The 19,881-nt window shown below is 31.3% G+C and overlaps 1 protein-coding gene across 2 annotated transcripts in view; it reads right to left on the reverse strand.

The window, feature by feature from the left end:
• Positions 1 to 6,975: 6,975 nt before the first annotated feature.
• LOC107437496 (CKLF-like MARVEL transmembrane domain-containing protein 7) overlaps positions 6,976 to 19,881 on the reverse strand; it is a 28,686-nt gene continuing 15,780 nt past the window's right edge. The window contains exons 5-6 of one of the 2 annotated variants that reach the window (XM_087150380.1): positions 17,074 to 17,230; positions 6,976 to 8,729 (exon numbers count right to left, since the gene is read on the reverse strand). In XM_087150380.1, coding sequence (XP_087006506.1) covers positions 17,102 to 17,230 — 129 coding nt within the window. In that variant the 3' untranslated portion in view covers positions 6,976 to 8,729; positions 17,074 to 17,101. Of the gene's footprint in view, positions 8,730 to 17,068; positions 17,231 to 19,881 lie in introns of both variants that reach the window. The other variant, XM_087150381.1, reaches the window with a different exon arrangement.

Here is a 19,881-nt window from a genome sequence, read left to right on the forward strand (position 1 = left end):
GATTACAATATTTTTTTAGCTCTTGGTTTCCCCTTCTTAATAGACTAACGTGTGTACAGTGTTACAAAAAAAATTTCTGATTTTTATTTTGAATCACTACAAAACCTGGGTTATGAAACCAGTTCTTAAAAATGCTACTTAAAGAAAAATACAAACAATTTAATCTATGCAAACAATTTTCCGAAAACTGCACAAACAAGTTTCTAACTTTCTAAGCTTTTGCAATGACATTTTTTAATGTAATTTATAACTTTTTTTACTTCAAAATTTGTTTACAAAAAAAATATCTACTATCCTCTATAAAAATAAAACATATTATTGTCTCAATAAATGTCTATTTTATATCCAATGATAATATATCAGAGTAATTGATGACTATTGTATTTTGCATCATTTTTGTTAACATAAATAAACTATTTAGTTTAAATATATACTCAAAAAATTTGCCAAAAACTTTAACTTTTATTACTTGCACATATTCTTTTGAGCGAACCAGTTTGATATTCATTTAGAAGAGTTCTTTAACCTTTTTGAGTGATTCATTAAAAAAAATAAAAACTGCCTATCAACTTTTAAAAATTGCATCAGTTGGTTTTTACTACCAAAATCTAATATTAAAAAAAAAGAAAAGGAGATAATTAACATTTTTCTATATCCAAATTAGCATGATATAGAATACATGTTTAATTTTAACATAAAAATAAATGTTTTTGATAAAAAAAAAAAAAATCATTGACCTTGGTCCTTTCCATAAAATGATCATGTCTTACCTTAATTCATTTGCCTTTCCTAAATCTGAAAAAAAAGTCACAGCTGATATTGAAACCATAAAACTCTTTCAAGTTGTATATATAATTATAAATAACTTATTACATTCCACTTTTTCTGATTAAAAAGCCTTAGCACTACTTGTTATTTATTTTATTAAATTTTGTTTTGTTTGAAATCTGAAAATAATTACTATTTTTAATTTCTTTCTCTTAGAAATTTCCAATAACACAACATTTCATAAGGTTTTAGTTGATCATAATATAAAGCAATATGCAACTTCAAGTAGCATAGAATTTAAGTACATGTCTAGTCAAACAAGAAAATATTCATTTTGTGCTTATAAAATTCAATAATATATAATAATTACTTTATATTGGTTTGTTGAATCTCAAAAGGAAAAAACAAATATTTATTTTGGGTTTCTTAAATTTGAAAAAATAATAATTTTTTTTTTCAATTGGGAAAAGTATAATTTATGAGATTTTAAATATGTAAAAATCAAATAATGTGTATTATGTTCTACTTCTTGAATTTTGAGCATGAAACAAATATAAGAACATTTTAATTATCATTATTGTTCAAATTATAAGGTACTACTAGTGTATAATCTATAAATGAAATTTTATTTTACTCATAATGTAAATTATTTGTGTAATTTAGTTTGGTTTGTCTAAGCAGCTATATGTTTCCCCTCTTATTAATGTATGTGCCCTATCATATAAGACCAAATAAATTTTTTTATATGCTTTAGGTTTTTCCCATTGAATTTCTGCTTATATTATTTACCATAATTGTATTTTAAAAAATATATACATGCTTACCATATAAATTTCAAAGAATTTCTTTTTTATTTGCAGCTCTGGAAATTTTCACTTCTTATTAATATTTAGACCCGCTTGATGTCAGTGTTAACACACACAGACATGATTTGTAGATACCCACTTTTTGTTCAATTGGAGATTGCTATATTTATGAAACCTATCCATTTATTGTAGACCCTATTTCGACATAATTTGTACAAATTCCAAAAAGATCTTTAGATATAGTAAAACCTCAATGAAGTGTATATGTTCTGCGAAGATTGTGAAAATACCTACCATTTTGCCCCCCTTTTTTTTTTTTTTTTTTTTTTTATTTAAACGACTTAAAACTCCTCATGCACCACAAAGTATAGCATGAGGCTTACAGTTGTAAGTAAAAAACAAAAGGAGAAAAATTTACAAATTTACATTAAAAACAAAATTCCGCAAGGCCGCAAGACTTTCAATACTTTTGACCAGTTCTGATAAGACTGGTGGCCAACAAATTGAAAGACGTCTCAAATCAGTCTTTAAATTCATTCGGGCACTCGCATAGAGACTACAGTGAAGAAGAATATGTTCAGCATCTTCATCAGCATCACCGCAAGCACAAATTCCACTGGTCTGCAGATGGAAACGAAATAAATATCTTTTAAAATTTCCATGGTTTGTTAAAATTTGGGTCAATTTAAAATCAGTTGCGACGAATTTACATTGCAAACGGTGAAAAATGGATGGAAAGAACCTTTTCGTCCAGAGCGACCGAGGCGAAGCAAGAAATTCTGCATTCCAGTCCGCAATGATTTTATCTCTAGCGATGCGCTTCCAGTGAGAAGCTGGAACAGACACCCTTAAGTCTATTTCACCACACGTAGCTTCCCTAGCCAATTGGTCTGCTCTTTCATTGCCCAAAATACCGCTATGGCCACGAACATAAGAAAAATGAATAGTTACGTTTTCAAGAGCGTTCAAAATCGAGTGAATTTCCACCACAAGCTTCTCACAAGGGAAACTAGGGAAGTGTGACTCGCCAATTTTGAAATAAACTAGTGGGATGTATGCCTTATGAGGAATAATTTTAGGGGGCAACATTCGTTTCGGCCCATAGAGAGATAAAAAATAATTCAATATATAGAAAAATCGATATTTTATTACTTCAATGCTTACTCCAATTAATTTTGTGGTACTTTCATGTGCAATATAATGCATATTTATTGTCAAAATTGATTTCGAAAATTTTATATATCTGCAGTTTTTCAGAAAAACCTGTTAGGTTAATTTTAAAAAAAATTGACATTAATTTTTTTTAATTTTTTTTTTTCAAAAAACTTTCCAAATTAATTGGAGTATGTAATTGCAAATCAATAATTTAATAAATAACTAATTAATTTATAATTAATTAATAATTAATTACTTTCTGATTTATTTATTAATTAGCAAATTAATTAATTATCCAATTAATTACAAAATAATAGGATTATGAGACAATTGCAATAACTAATAGTCTGCATTGAAGTAATAAAATACCGATTTTTCTATATATTGAATTATTTTTTATCTCTCATAGGACCTTCTATGGGCCGAAACGAATGTTGTCCTCTAAAATTATTCCTCATAAGGCATACATCCCACTAGTTTATTTCAAAATTGGCGAGTCACACTTCCCTAGTTTCCCTTGTCAGTAGAAGTCGTGTCACGCAAAAGAAAAAGTGAAGAAAGAGAATCTGTACAAATGAGATATTTAAAAATTTGGTTTTCACTAAAAGAATTTTGTATCCACTTAACAACCAGGTTTATACACAAAAGTTCAGCCTGGAAAACAGTACATTCATTATGTAGTCGGTGCTTGGCAGTAACCTTCTCTGTTCCATTTTCATAAATTACAAAAGCAAGACCAACCCTTCCATCAAGCTTACTACCATCCGTAAAGCAGATAGTTTTATATTCCTGAAAAACATTATTTACATAAGGAATAATTATAACAGGTTTCCTGCATGCTGGGTGAGGCAAACATGAAATAGGAAACTTCCCGTCCAGGGTTAGACAATCGTTGTCTTTTATCTTCTCCTTTAATTCAAGATTATTTAAGATAATAATTTCCCTTATTCTTATATAATAATTCATTATTATATAAGATAAGATTTTCCCCCTTTGAGCTCCTAAAAAAAAGATACGGTAGTTTTTGTTCTGCATAATACAATCGAATCATACAATGAAAATATTTTTTAATCGAAAGACAGGAAAAATATTAGTCTTAAAAATTCTTCCGTCCCAGCTCCTTCCAAAACTTATCCCTATCCTCTCTATTATATTGCCCATAAAAACACTCAAACTTGTGTAAAATCTCTACTAAAAAAAATCTGTTTTTCAGGAGGGATCTAGAAGAGATTAATGAATTCAAAAATACTGTTGTAAATAAAGAACATGTCCACCCTGGAAGAAGTGTCTACCGCATATATGTTCGGCACTATTTGTACAGTTATTCCAACCCAATGCTGGCATATTTTAACAATCGATTATTTGCTGCAATTTACAGTTGACGAATTTTTATCACTTGGCTACTAGTAATTTTTTTTTTTGCCGTATGCGTGTTTTGGCAGTGGGGGTGCAATCTATGGCCAGGAATTCGACTTCTGCCACGCCATTCACACAACCACAACCCGTTTATAGGGCGGGTCACATAGAACACACACAGAGAGAGAAAGAAACATCCATGCCTTGCCCGGGATTCGAACCCAGGACCTTTCTGATGTAAGGACAGTTCCCTGCCCCCTACACAGGCCGGTCGGCACTAGTAATTATTGACTGTGAGATAAAGAATTTCTTTCCTTCAGACATATATTCGAGAGGAAACGATTTCACTGTATATGCAAAAAAATATATTATCCCATCCTCTTTTTTTTTTTTAAATCTTTGTCCCAAATTTTTAAAATAGTTTCTTCTTTAATGTTCAAGTACATTAAAATACATTTGTGATGAAATGAAATAGGGAAAAATGACTATTTTATTTAAAAAGTTCTTCAACTAACAGAAATAATAAAAGCGAGCAGCGCAAACGGTGATATAAAGTCAAGAATAAATGAAGCTCACCATGCCTTTAGAATTCTTCAAGACACTTTGTAAGCGTTTGAAGCAGAATTCGCCAATACGCATCAAGTTTCGGCTGTTCAAAGCCGGTTATAAAATAAGATAGCAGCTGTAGCTTAAGGGATAAAGCGTTCGCCTCTCAATGAGGTGACCCAGGCTCAGGTTCGAATCCCAGGTAGCTTTGGTTGATACAAATTTTACTCCCGGCTCGCACCGGTGCAGACGTAAAATGTCCTCAGTGGACGACGAATCATGGGTTAGAATCCCCTTGCCATCGGGTCGTGGTTTTGCTCTCCGTGTAATGCTAACGCGTTTTAGTTCCATCAAAAAATCCCTCACAAAGGCGAGTTTGTCCTAATGTTTGATCCAGGAGTTTTCGGGTTCAAAAAGACAAGGATACGGAGTTGAACATTGATAATCGTAAACTCAGAATTGAGTCGGCTGTTCAACGGCGAGTTAGTTCCATCAAAAAGTCCTCTGCGAAGGGTAATTTGTCCCTAATCTTGATTCAAGGGTTCCCTTGTCTTCTACGTTAGGTTTGAAAATTCCAAGTCTATGGAGTTAAACATTGATAGTCTTTAGAATCAGAATTGGATTGGCTGTTCGACACCGGTTATGAAATATGCATTAAGACGCGCGTATTATACGCTTCGGATTTGAATTTCTCTCAATTAAAATTTTTTTTACCGGGAGTGGAAATGTGTTAAAATATTTTTTTTCTACTGTGGAAGATAAACCATTTTTTTTATTCCAATGGCAGGGCATAAACAAGAAATAACACAGAAAACAAATGCAAAGACAAAACAGGTGAATAAATAAACTAAACAGAATGACCGAAGTCATTGCCCTAAAAGTTCTCTGGCTTGCCAATAAAGCGACGATTCAGAGCCAGAATGCAATGCAGCACAGCGGCAGAGATGGGTCCTATTCATGGGCTCTGCCAAGTTGCAGAGCGGACAGTCAGGTGAATTTAGAATACCGATGCGGTGCAAGTGTTCAGCCAGACAGTCGTGGCCCGTTAGGAGTCGAAACTGTGCCACAACTTCACGGCGTGGACCATTAGGGATATTTAGGAGGTCTTCTTTCCACCGCTTGTGGAAGATAAACCATTCGGGAATCATTTTGAGAGTATAGAGTGGGTGAAAATGACACCCATTCATGCGTTATGGATTGAGAAAATTTATTGACATAGCTCTTACACTGTCGATAACTTTAGCTATTTGTGAAAAACGCTTTACAACTGAATCTAAAAGTAGAATAATATCTAAGAAAAAAAGCTTCGCTTGGGGAAGAGTATTTAGATTAACTTTCTTGCGAAAAACACTCTTTTCATAAAACCAATGAAGGCATCGAATGCGACACGAGTCACGAACATACTGTTAAAGCTAAGGTAAAAACAGAAAAATGCGTTAAAAATTTTAATTTAATATATATATTTAATTTATCTATCTATCTATCTATATATATATATGTAACACTGGTCTGGTGATACTGCAAGTACCTAAGACAATCTCAATCTAAACAGGGAAATCAATACTATTGTATGGTCTTAAAACTGAAAGATATCGGTTCACTCTCTTCGACACCAGAAGAGGACAAGAGCCGTACTTCAAAATGAGGTGTCCCAGGTTCGAATCTCAACGATGGCAGGTTGGTGGTTTTCTCCTAATTGTGACTCACATGCGAGTAAGTTCCACAAAAAAGTCATTCCACGAAGGCTATTTTGTACCGCTGCTTGATTTGGCTCAAATTTGTAAAGCTACGGAGTTGAATATTGATAGTCTTAGAATCAGAAATGGGTCGACAGTTCAACTCCGATTTTAAAGTAAAATATAAAAAAAGAAGTGAACGGCCAAAAATTTACCTGTAGTAAAATGTTTTTTTTTTTTTTTTTTTTTTTTTTTTTTTTTGAAAAAAAAAGAAGAGCCTATGAATCTGACAGTGGAACTGTCCACCGGGAAGCGTACTAAGACTCTGGTTAGTCGGGTCATACTGGGGTTAGCGTACTAAGACTCGTCGCGCTCTTTTTGCAATGTACCAATCTATGTGTATTTTGAAAGTAAAGAAAAGCATTCCGCAACAGCCCGTTGTGGGCTGGGGGAGGGGTCATAGAGATTAAGGCTCCACAATTTTGTGACTAACTGCATGATTGTGGCAATGTGGTCAGCACTGCATACAGGCCGTTTATACTTCCCAAACAGACTGGTACCCATCGATCATAAGCTGGGTGGACTTCATGCCGCCACTGGGGATCGAACCCAACGTTACATATTTGATCCAAGTCAACCGTGCTTACAAGAATTGTAAGAAGACATTATAATAGTGAATTCATTTATTTTCATAAAAATGTATACATTTTTGACACTTATCACAACACTTTATCACATTACCAACACTTAATTACATTTTTTTTTTTACATTTAAAAAATTAAGTTCAATAAGCAGTTGACAATTATCAAATTGGGTTAGAGCATGCAATATAAATTTCATATATATTATCTTTTAAAAACTTTTCCCCCTTCTCATTTCTATAAAGATTGTTGATAGTGTAAAGATTGTATATAATATTACTTTCAACGTGGATTAAAATATATAATTATCAATTGTAGTTCACAACAAGTGGTGGATGATTTTGAAAATATAAAGTCTTTTTAAAAATAATTAATAAAATATTCAATGCTCTTTTTTAATAAAATTTCATAAATTCATTTATTAAATTTACTTTACAACAGCAATGATCGGCTGTTCAGAACATGAAAGCGACAAGGATTCAATCCATGTTTTCCTCCTTGTACAAAATGTTGGGGTAGGGTAGCCTAGTGGAATCGAGCTCGGCTAAGACTCATCAACTACATGCGATATACGTGCTCGTAAAATATGTGGAATCGAAACCCGTGTGGTCAGTCGCTGAGCAATGCCATGGGTACAGAGGTCTGGAGAAAACTTCTTTCAGAACTATATTTAAATTGAGGAAGTGGCCTCACGAACTGTGATGGCATATCTTTGGATTAACTTCAGGGATATTTCCCAGACCATTGCCAATACCCATTGTACAGCTCTGCAGGTGCGACGTCAATAAAGTATACCCTACCTTGTAAACAAAACTTTAATTTGGTTTTTCAGATTTGATGATTCATTATAAAATCAATCAAATACTTGTAAACTGGAATCGAAATCAACAACCAGTGTTTCTTAAAAAATATGTAGTGGAAGGATTCAAAGATATGTATGTTGTCTTAATTCCTCTTTTAATAGCTTTATATAAAATCATTTGTTAAAAATACTTTTTAACTTGTGCAAACCAGTTGCGCATCAGAACAAGTACGTAAAGGATTGAAAAAAAATTTTTTTTGTCATGATGATTCTTTGCTTACCATAAAATCATTGGTTACATAAAATGTACTGATAAAATATCTTAAATTCATCTAACAAATGGTGGTGAAATTCAAGTTATAAAGTTTGTTCCACAGTTCATTTTTGCATTCAAATACCACTTCAGCTGAGTTTCTTTAAATCCTGGTGGCATTGTTATAACATACGCAAACTAATAAAAGAACCTGGTGGAAAATGGTTCTAATTGACATTTTTGAAAACATTTAGATTTCTCAAGCTCAAGGTGGATCTCATTTTTGTCTTATGCGACTCTAATTCGCAGACCTCGATGAGTAAAAGTAACAGTATTAGTTCCAAGTGCATTTTGCAATAAGTAAGTCTAAGAATAAATACTCTCTTTTTGGTTGTTATTTAAAATGCTAAGAAAAACACCGTTATTGACGAACAGTTTAAATGAATGAAGGATTTGTAGATTTCATCTATTGGAAGCCTGCGGTCAAGAAATAAAGGGAAAACGTAATCTTAATTTCTTATTGACAACACAACCTACAAATTTAGAAGCTAATTTGCTTAAATTCCATGTAAATGTCAATTAGAACCTTCATCCACTCAATTCATCAACTATGACTGTATACGTATTTTAGGTTGGGTATAAGTGGTAAAGAGATTCATCATGGAAATGGACAAAACAAATACGGCTTTGAGGTCTTGCGTTACCAATCAAAGTAGGAGGTTGATCTAAGAAGTGGAAAAAAAATATAAACATTAAGATTGATTGAAAAATATACACATAACATTCATCAAAATTATAAAAATTCATAGAGCTTTGTTTCGATAAGCAAAGAATCTAAAGTTTCAAGTAAGGCTAATTATTTTTAGTAGCCTTACTTATAACTTTAGCAGTATTTTTTTTTTCAATAACCAGATAAACTTCACGACCAAAACATATGGAAAATTAATTCTCATACTTTTGCAACAGAATGCGCAGAGGTGATGTGCACATCTTAATGCAATTAAGAAGCATACACGAATTTCATATGGGAATTAGCCTTCAATATGCCTCTTGCTTCCCACTCTTAGTGTGCGGCCCACCTAATAGTTTTATAGTATTCGCAATAATACGTTAACATAGAAAAAACTTTAGCAATTGATGGTTGTAACAAAGATGGAAGTATCTGGGAATATATATATATATATATATATATATATATATATATATATATATATATATATATATATATATATATATATATATATATATATATATATATATATATACAGTGGAACCTGTCTAAATTGACCACCCTCGGGACCAAGTCAAATGGTCACTATATAGAGGTGGTCACTTTACGAAGACTCTTTAAAAAGGACTCTTGAAATAAAACTAGTAGAAAATGGTCACCTTACTCAGGCGTTCACTTTACCCAGGTGGTCACTTTTACAGGTTCTACTATATATATATATATATATATATATATATATATATATATATATATATATATTATATATATATATCCCACCTGCTCACTGACTGCTGTCAGTGAGCTTGTGGGTGACAACTTTGGTCAGTCTGCGAATGGACTAAAGGTGGGGAGTATCGGACCTCGTTAAATTGTTCTACCGTGAAATACTCGACTTTCAGCACAGGTTATCAGTCTACCAAAGCAGAGGAGCCATCCAATCTGCAGAAGATCAAAATTGTGATCGAGTCATCGAATCATCATCTGGGATGTTTCTCAGACTGTTGCTGATAGCCCATTGTGGGGCTCTAGTACGATGTAAATAAAATGCAACTACTACTTCTTCCTGTTAAAAATAGATTCAAAAACTCAAACGCTGGCATTTTTTTAGAAATAATTCTTATGAAAAGTTTTTCAACTAAGGGAAATAAGAAATCGTATGACCTCAATAAGGAGAGTAATTTAAAATGCATATCCCCCCCTTTTTTTCTTAACAAGCGATTGAGACATATTGTGTGAAAGCTCACTTAATTACTATGTTAACATATTTTTAGAGGCTTTTGGACTTTTTACTTTTGTCAGCGCAAATATCCAAATAGCGATCTCCTCAATGCTTTCGTAAGATGTCTTTTTCCAACATGCATTTCTTTTTCAATTTAAATATTTTTTTCAATTCATAAAGTAATTTTTTCTGGTAATTGGAATTTAATATCTCACTTAAGGGTTATTCATCTCATACCATCGCATGTATTTTTAAATAATCGAACGACCTCTTTGTTTCGCCCAGAGTTGGCCGTTGATTACAGTAATCGATTACAACTGTAATTGATTACAGATAATTACAGCTATGTAATCAATTACTTGTAATCACGATTACAAGTAATCAATTACTTGTAATCGTGATTACAACTTTCAAAAAATTTTGATTACAGCTGTAATCATGATTACAATTTTGATTACAGTAATCAATTACTTGTAATCATGATTACAAGTAATTGCGATTACAAGTAATCACAACAAAAACGATTACAAGTAATTATGATTACAAGTAATCAAAATATATGATTACATGCAATCATGATTACATGTAATTTGATTACATGTAATTGTGATTACTTGTAATCAAACTATACGATTACAAGTTATTACGATTGTATACTATAGTCAAATTTTTTATGTAAGTATTCATGTGTTTACATATTTTTATGTACATAGAATGTACGCACGCATGAACGTACAATTTGCGATTCCTGTACATATAATGTATGCACAAACGTTGTTTGTACGTACAATATTCATAATTATATTGTAATATACTTAATGCAATGCGCATATGCTTAGTACACATAATTATGCATTTATGATACATGTACGCATGTATGTTAGTTTGTACAAAAAGGCAATGTTTTGTATCTTTGTATACATAGACAATGTATGTATGAACGTATATGAAAATAATGTTTATGCGTTTGCATGCTTTTATGTACTTAAGTGGATATATTGTATAAATTTACGATAATAGCACGTATATACAATGTACGTTTGTATATAAAATTGTACGTATTTGCGTACAATATGTAAAAATGTTATTTAAAGGTACAATATATGCACATAGTTGCGTAAATAAAATGCGTACATGTATACATGCATATTTATATGTACATCGATATATGTGCACGCAAAGTATGTACTTATGTACAACTTACGTATGTACTTGTATAACTACATACTTTGTTAATACTTATGCGCATGTAATGCATGGATGTACAAAAAAATAGTTATATGCACAATGTATGCATGTGCATACAACGTATACATGTACATAATTACAAGTAATGTACAAATACGTGCGTACATTTAAATATATGTAATTACAATATACACATACATTGTGCATGCATTAAAAAAATTTATATGAGTAAAGTTATTAAAACTTGTTTTAAAATTATTCTAAGGTATATGAAACTCGACCTCATATTTTTTAGAAAGCAAACGATAATTTTATTTGGAATTTCTAAATATTAATTCCACACATAAAATTTACCGTTTTCTTACCATTTAAAAAATTTCTATGAATCATGCATTATGTTATAAAAAAAATAAATCTGTATTGTCAAACATTTCATGAAAATACCTGAAAATAATTTTTTATTCAGACAATTTAAAAATGATATAGAACAATTAAAGCTGAAAACTAAATTTAAATATCGTTTGATTTTGTCATTTAACTTGCTTGAGGCATTAAAAGTTAACTTACATGCATTTTATTTATTGCATTGTACACATATTTAGACATAAATGTAATGTACATATGTATACGTGTAATGTATGCACGCATGTACAATGTATGTACATACATTCATGTATTGTACGTGCATTACATATGGATATGCATACATGGAACATACGTGTATTGTACATGTGAGGATACATTCGTTGTACATATATACATTGCACCATATGCATAGATAGGGATAGCATGCATGTACACATGTAAAATTTGCACGAAAGAATTATGCCCAATGTATTTATGCACATACGTACTGTATATGTACACACATATGTACGTTATATGAACATTATATGTTCATTTCATCATATGAACATTATATGAATATACATCTGTACGCTATATGTATATACATCTGTACGCTATATGTATATACATCTGTACAATATATGCATCTCAAATGTGTGTATGTACGTACGTTATGCATGTCGAATGCATGTATGAATATATGTGAAATATAAATACGCCCAATGTACGTACAATAGTTCACAAATGTATTATGCATATTTGGATACTTACATTGAGCATGAACATATTATGTACATGTACATAAATACACTGGACATGCATATCATGTACATGTATACATACATATATTGTACATCCTACAGATATACCTATATTGTACATGCATACATATATTGTACTGTTCATAAATAAATTGCACATACATGCATGGGACATACATTGTACAGACAATGTATGTATGTTCGTACAAGCACAAGCACTTGTATATACATGCGTACATGAACATAGATATACATTTTACATACACAAATATTTGCATAAAATGCATATATTCATTGTGTATAAATGTACATGCCTACATTGTTTGCACATACATACGTAATTATTATCTATATACATACGTACATATATTTTATACCTACAATATAAGTGTATGTACATGTGTGTGATACTAAAATGTCTAAACATATGCACTAGATAAAATCATATGTACATACATTTCAGTTACATTCATTTGTACGTATACAAATACGTACAAAATGCAGTACATGTTAATACGTGCAAAATGTATCATTATAAAATACATTCTACTATCTACTGTAAAATATAATCATTTATAAGAATACAATAGTCTTGTAATCGTGTAATTAGATTACATGTAATCATATATTTTGATTACTTGCAATCATAATTACTTGTAATCGTTTTTGTTGTGATTACTTGTAATCGCAATTACTTGGAATCATGATTACAAGTAATTGATTACTGTAATCAAAATTGTAATCATGATTACAGCTGTAATCAAAATTTTTTGAAAATTGTAATCATGATTACAAGTAATTGATTACTGTAATCGACTATGTAATCATGATTACAGCTGTAATCAAACTTTGTAATCACGATTACAAGTAATTGATTACTGTAATCAAAAAATGTAATCGATTACATTTTTGGCCAACTCTGTTTCGCCTACAGATTTTTTTCGGAATGTTCATTATTGTCAACCCTTAATATGTATTTTTAGAATCCTTGTAAGAAAGAGTACAATATAGGTCACAAATTAATATGAGGTGAGACGAGAATAAAGAACAAACATCAACAAGAACAGATAAATTAATAAGATAAACATAGAAACATGCAGTTGAGAGAATCTCAATCTTATTTTCAAAACAAAACAAAATAGAAAAATAATTTTAAAATTGATTTTACTTTCTTATTTGCGATTAAATTATACTATTACTAAATTTTATATTTATTATATTTAATTTCATGCCGGCCGGCCTGTGTAGGGGTCAGGGAACAGACCTTGCTTTAGAAAGGTTCTGGGTTTGAATCCCGGGCAAGGCATGGATGCTCTTTCACTCTCTGTACTATCTGTCCTTACTGTGGGAGAAACATTGGCCCACCTACTATAGTGCCCCTGAAAGAGTGGCCAACAAATCTGCCCTTCAGGTGCCTGTATGACGAAAGGTCACTCTCCAGGTGGGCATTGGGGGAAAAAATATTTAATTTTATCTATAATTATTGATTTTTATGGTAATGAATGCAGACATTACAAAAGGCGCGTCCCTTCGCTGTTTTATTGGTTTACTGGATTGACACACATTTGCAGGCTTGTGGGCTATAAACTTTTGTCAAATAGAAGGACAGATGGCACAATGAAGAGAATGACAGCACGAAGATACATTCAGGGTAACGGCGGGATTCGAACCCGCTACCTCCATGCTTTGCACAGCTTTTGACGAGCGATATCGCTTGACCAGGGAGATCCCCTACGTTGATTTCGCTTCATTAATGTGGTCCCCGAGAAAAAACCTATACTATTGCCTATACTTGCCAATCCCAGCTGAGATAACAATACTCTCCGTTGTGGAACACATCTCGTAATCACGTATAACGGATAGTTTTCATTTTAGCTACTACCGTTATTTTTCAAAAAAAATTATATATGTTTGGAGAAATTCTAGCATAAATTATGTATTTTGTCTTTATAAACATGTTATCTAGAAATGATAGTTGGAATATGTACTACACTTTTTATTAAATATGAGGGCAAATTTTTCAATAAATTTGATTCATTTTCATAAAAATATTAAAAATAACAGTAATCAGTTTTTGAGCAGAAATTCATCATTTAAAATGTAACAATCATAATCTAAGGTAGAAAAAACGATTAAAATCGTACTGATTCTGGTATGTTACTCACCAAATGTATTTAAACGCTATAAAAAAAAATCATAACAGAATAGATAACTGAAACGCAAAAGATTTCTCTGAATGTAGTTCCCAATTTAAGTATTTAGAAATTTTAAGCATCAATGTAAAGTGAGCAAGTGGAATCAAACATCGAAAATGAAGCTCATAAAACATCTGCCAGTTTTGAAGACGGAACAAACAATATAATAACATGAAACATCAAATACACCTACGAAAAATAGTAGAAATTCAGAGAAAAATAAAATTTATGAGAAAATTAAAACGATTGAAGATTATTATAAGAAAAAGCAAACGATACACTGATGATTACAATGCATATTTCTCGCTTTACAGTTTAGCTTCCATTTGAGTACAAAAAAATTTATTTTTGGAAAAAATTTATAGGGATATTAAATTTTTTCATTGTGTCTTGCGTATATAGGACTAACTAAACGTAACTTTCGACTTAACCTTTACACGGAGAGGACCTCGGGGTCTCTATATATTTATGTTTATTCTGAACCTCTAATTACGAATTAAAATGTATTTTGGTATTTTTTAATTGTAAAAACAGTCTAACAGTTACTAAAAAATTTTGGTAGACTATCGGAATTATATTTGTAGCAAAATATAAAATCCAAAAAAAAATAGTTTGAAATTTTTTTATTTATTCATTTTCAAAAAAATTATCAATAATTAATTTTGTAAATTCAAGAAATTTTAATGACGAATAACTGTTTCTCTTAGATCTAAATAACTGCAAATAAATTCAAATTTGAAAAAAATATTGTTTGGAAGTGAGCAGTGTTTGGAAGATTTTTCCTTTAGCGCAGAAAAGGCATCGGGGTCTCATGCTGTATTTCATAATCAAAAATTATTAAAATGCTCAATATGGTATTCTTCACTAATTTTGATTTAAATTAATACAAAATAATGAAAGAAGTATGAAAAATATGTATAAAAAGCTTCAGTGTCTAAGGGTTAACTTCAAAAATATGTAAAAAAAAAAAAAATGACATTCTATTTCCTGATATGGGTCTACTTCTTTTACAATTTATTTCTTAAGCATTTTTTTCTGAAAATAAAGGACGATATTTCCTTATGATGCATAAATATTTCATTGAACCATTCCGGTCAAATATATTGAGCCACCTTATCTGCAGTAGCATGATCTCTCACGCAAATAAAAATTTTTTGATCCTTGCTCATTAAAAAGAAAGTAATCTAGGTCGTGTATCAAATCCTAACTTGAAATGAAGGTTATGCTAAGTAAAATATTTATTAGAAACCAGAAAAAGAAATATTCCAAAGGTGATAAATCTGGAGAATATGGTGGACGTGTATTTACATCCTATTAAGACCGTAAAAGATTTTGGCTGGGCACCAAATTCTCTAGAGGTCTCGAATTATGATGATGGCACACTATAGCTTTACTTTACAAAGGGATTAAAGCGTTTGCCTCCCTATGAGTTAACCCATATTCAAATCCCTGCGGTGGCTGGTTAATACGAATTCTGTGCACGGCTTGCGCCCGACCACAGTGCTGACGTAGAATACCCACATTGGTCTAAGGATCATGGGTTAGTATCCCCTTGCATCGGGCTAACCATGGGAGGATTTCGTATTTTTTCTCTCCGTGTTACGCAAATACATTTTAGTTCCATTAAAAAGTTCACCACGAAGGCTAGTTTGCCCTAATGCTTGATCCAGGAGTTTTCTTGTCTTCTGGTTCGGGCTCAAAATGACAAGGATGCGGAGTTCAACATTGATCGCGATATATATATATATATATATATATATATATATATATATATATATATATATATATATATATATATATATATATATATATATATATATATATATATATATATATATATATATATATATATATATATAATAACAGGGCTACATCCCTGTTATCATTGGTGTATTCATCTTTAGAAATGCAGTCAAAAGCCATAATAAGTTATCAAACGCTGGTGGTCATAATAGTTCACATCTCCACTCCACAAGGGAGGGGGTGTGGACAAATTGAACACGTTATTCAGCAAGAGACATGCGAAAACTTTCTGTCCCGCATTAAATACTACAGAGATTGGTGTAATTAGGTTCCAGTCGTACATAGCTTTGTAGCTCTACGCATTATGGAAAATCATTTAATGCTTCCTAATATGGAAGTGAAAGAGGGACAAGATTCTAAAAATAACTCCTGCTTTGAAATATAAATCTAATTATTATTCAATGGTATGTTTTCAGCCTTGAATTCCTAAAATAGAATATCTCTACGCTTACTCTTTAACAAAGACATTTTATGAAACTGAAAGAGTTTTAATTCTTTTATTAATACAAAAGTATTTATTATTTTTGTATTATATATATATATATATATATATATATATATATATATATATATATATATATATATATATATATATATATATATATATATATATATATATATATATATATATATATATATATATATATATATATATATATATATATAAACGAAAAATCACAAATCTTATTCAATGATATATCCTTTCCATTTCCTTTCTATTTATACGTTAATCGTAAAATTTTATTTATTGTAAGCCCACTTCAAAATATAGTCAGCTTAAGAGCATTATAAGAGTTAATAAATGAAAAAGACAAATGACCTTACTCCAACCACCATCGGAATATTTAGTTATTTAACTAATGGTGACACAACTTCCGCCGCGAGATCTTTGTCGATCAGCTGAGCTTGCTTCCCTCCGTCTAAGCCTGCTTTTTTCTACAGTTTCATATCCGTACAGGAAAGTGCCAAGAAAAGCGAAGAACTGAAAGACATTGTTAAAAAATATGAATTATAATTTTATGTCACTCACGTTTTTATTGTTTAAATTATTTTGCAGTTATTAAGAAATTTGAAGATTTCTTTTAACCCTTTGACGGTTAGGGAAATGAGCAGTTTTCGTTTCATTAATTCGCACAGTATTACGTGCAAACAGTAGTCGAAAGTGGCATCTGTTTTCCACCTCCGTTCTTCCGAAAATGTCACCCTTCCCTGACGATGCCAACTGGTCCGTCTTCCGAAATTGTTATAATAAAGTGGTAGCAAATTATGTTGTAAATTTCGTTGGAGAAGGACAGTTATACACCTACTTTTTAATAGAGTAACCAGTAGATTGTTGCTTTAACGGTGCATTTTATATGTTACTTATAGTTTTTGATATTTAGTGGTGAAAAAATTACTTAAAAGGAGAAATGATAAACTGAAAGTAACTTGACTTTCGCCATCACTAGGAAATACTATTTTACAAAGCGGAGCAAGTTGGCATCTCTGGATGCGGTAGATAGCTCGCCTCACGTGTTTTAAAAATTTATTAAAGTATTCGTAGTACATATAAATAACAGTTTTTAAGTACTTTTCGTTTTTAACATAGTCAATGCAAAATAATAATGGCGAACGAGCTCAACTCGTCAGCGCGCATTGGGGAAAAATTTCACTACGCGAGTAGTGCTCGTTACTAACCATTACGGTCAAGATCTTGCTCCCGAGCGGAACTCGTTTGCGCGCATTATGAGGCACGATTCGATTGCGAGCTGAACTCGTTCATAACCGTCAAAGGGTTAAAGGACTGATACCCTAATTAACCCAACCAGCTGTAATAGGGCTGATATGCCAGTTATTTGGCCCGTTGTTTATTGAAGTGATACTTCTTATGCGACTTCCAACAATGTTGCGTTAAACGTTTAACGCTACATTTTTATTGGCCGGGAAATCACGTGGTAGGATCCAGTTTTCCCTCATTCATTTCCATATTGTTTTGGTTTTCACTAGCATAAAAATAATAAAAGTCATAAAAGTATTGTTTTTCTATAAATATTTTTTTAGTTTGTTTTGATACACATATAATTTAATAGGATAGTAATTTTTATTTTCAAACTTAGTGGATAACAATTGTGAAAAATGAGTGAAAACAATCCCACGGACAATGCGACGGATTTAAGGTTATGTCAAGGTACGTCTCTTGTGAATATCAATTGATTCTTAGGTTTTCTCTTTTCTAATTGCCATTTATATTTCACCAAATGCAGCCATGAGGGATATTAAATTATTTATTGCAAAATCTTTATTGCCACTATCCACTGCAGGTTCACAAGCTCTGGCAGACGTTACTGGTGAAGAAATTGATTATTGTGAGCGGCCTGTGATCCTTGCAGGAGATTTTAATGTGAATTTCTCGTTACCTGAAACATTATTAACCTTCCTTAAAGACAAATTTGGATTGGAAATGATAAATGGTAGGAATGATTCAACAACCAAAGGAGGAACTACCATTGATGCAGTTTTTGCAAGAAATATTGAAAAAATAGGACTCAAACATTTCGTATCTTACTTTAGTTATCATAATCCCATTGTAAATGTTATAGATCTGGATATTTCTCCATTCGAAAATGATAGTTAAAAGATGCGATCAATTGTGAATTGTAAGCAATGTTAGTAAAGTTTGTCTTAAAGAAACAATATGATTTCACTAAAAATCAGTTTCTACCCCTTCCTATTTTCATTTCCACATTACGAAGTTTCACTTCTTCCGCGTGGAGGGACTCCACGCACTATTTTTTTTAAATAGTTTATTTATTTTTGTTTCGCCGTTTTTTCTTAGCAAATGTAGCAAATGTAAATTTCGCTGTATTTTTTGTAGACGGATTATGGGTTAGAGATCCATTACCATCAAACTAATCGCAAGAGGGTTTCGTGGTTTTCCTCTCCACGTAACGCAAATGCCGGTTAGTTCCACCAAAATGTCCCCCACGAAGACAAATTTCCCCCTATACCTGATCCAGGAGTTCCCTTGTCTTATGGATTTGGTTCAAATTACAAGATTCAGGAGTTGAACATTAGTAGCCGTAAACCCAAAAAATTGGGTTGGTTGTTCTACGTCAATTATAAAAAAATAAATAAATTAAAAATTAAAAAAAAACCTTTAAAAGTAGTGGGATATCTATTTAGTTTAAAATCTATCCGAAATAAAGCTTTAATTTCCCTTTTTTTATTCACAAGACATTTTTTCCTTCTTCCGAGCATGATTTAAAAACATTGCTTGGGCCAGGTCAAGAGCAAGGTGCACATCGGCCCGTGGACCCATATATGTTTATAAGAGGACATTATATTGCCTAGATGTATGCTATACAATCCTTAAGACTTAAAAAATATAAATATAAATTAAATAATAAGTAATAATAATTAAATAATAATAATAATATAAATTAAATAAAATATAAATTAAATAAAATATAAATTAAGTAATAATCAGAAGAAATAAAACATACGTAATAAAATTAAACATTTTAATTTTAATTTCGGGAATTTTTCAGCCGAAATTTACCATCAGTGAAGTTTTCTTGTATAGATATCTCTTTCGGTAATTAGTTCCAAAATAAAAAATTTTACTCGTTTTAAGGAAAAATATACACAGTCCAG

This window comes from Parasteatoda tepidariorum, chromosome 8, assembly GCF_982258835.1.
Source record: "Parasteatoda tepidariorum strain Cologne lab strain chromosome 8, Ptep-v5.0, whole genome shotgun sequence".
NCBI classification, from domain to species: Eukaryota; Metazoa; Arthropoda; class Arachnida; order Araneae; family Theridiidae; genus Parasteatoda; species Parasteatoda tepidariorum.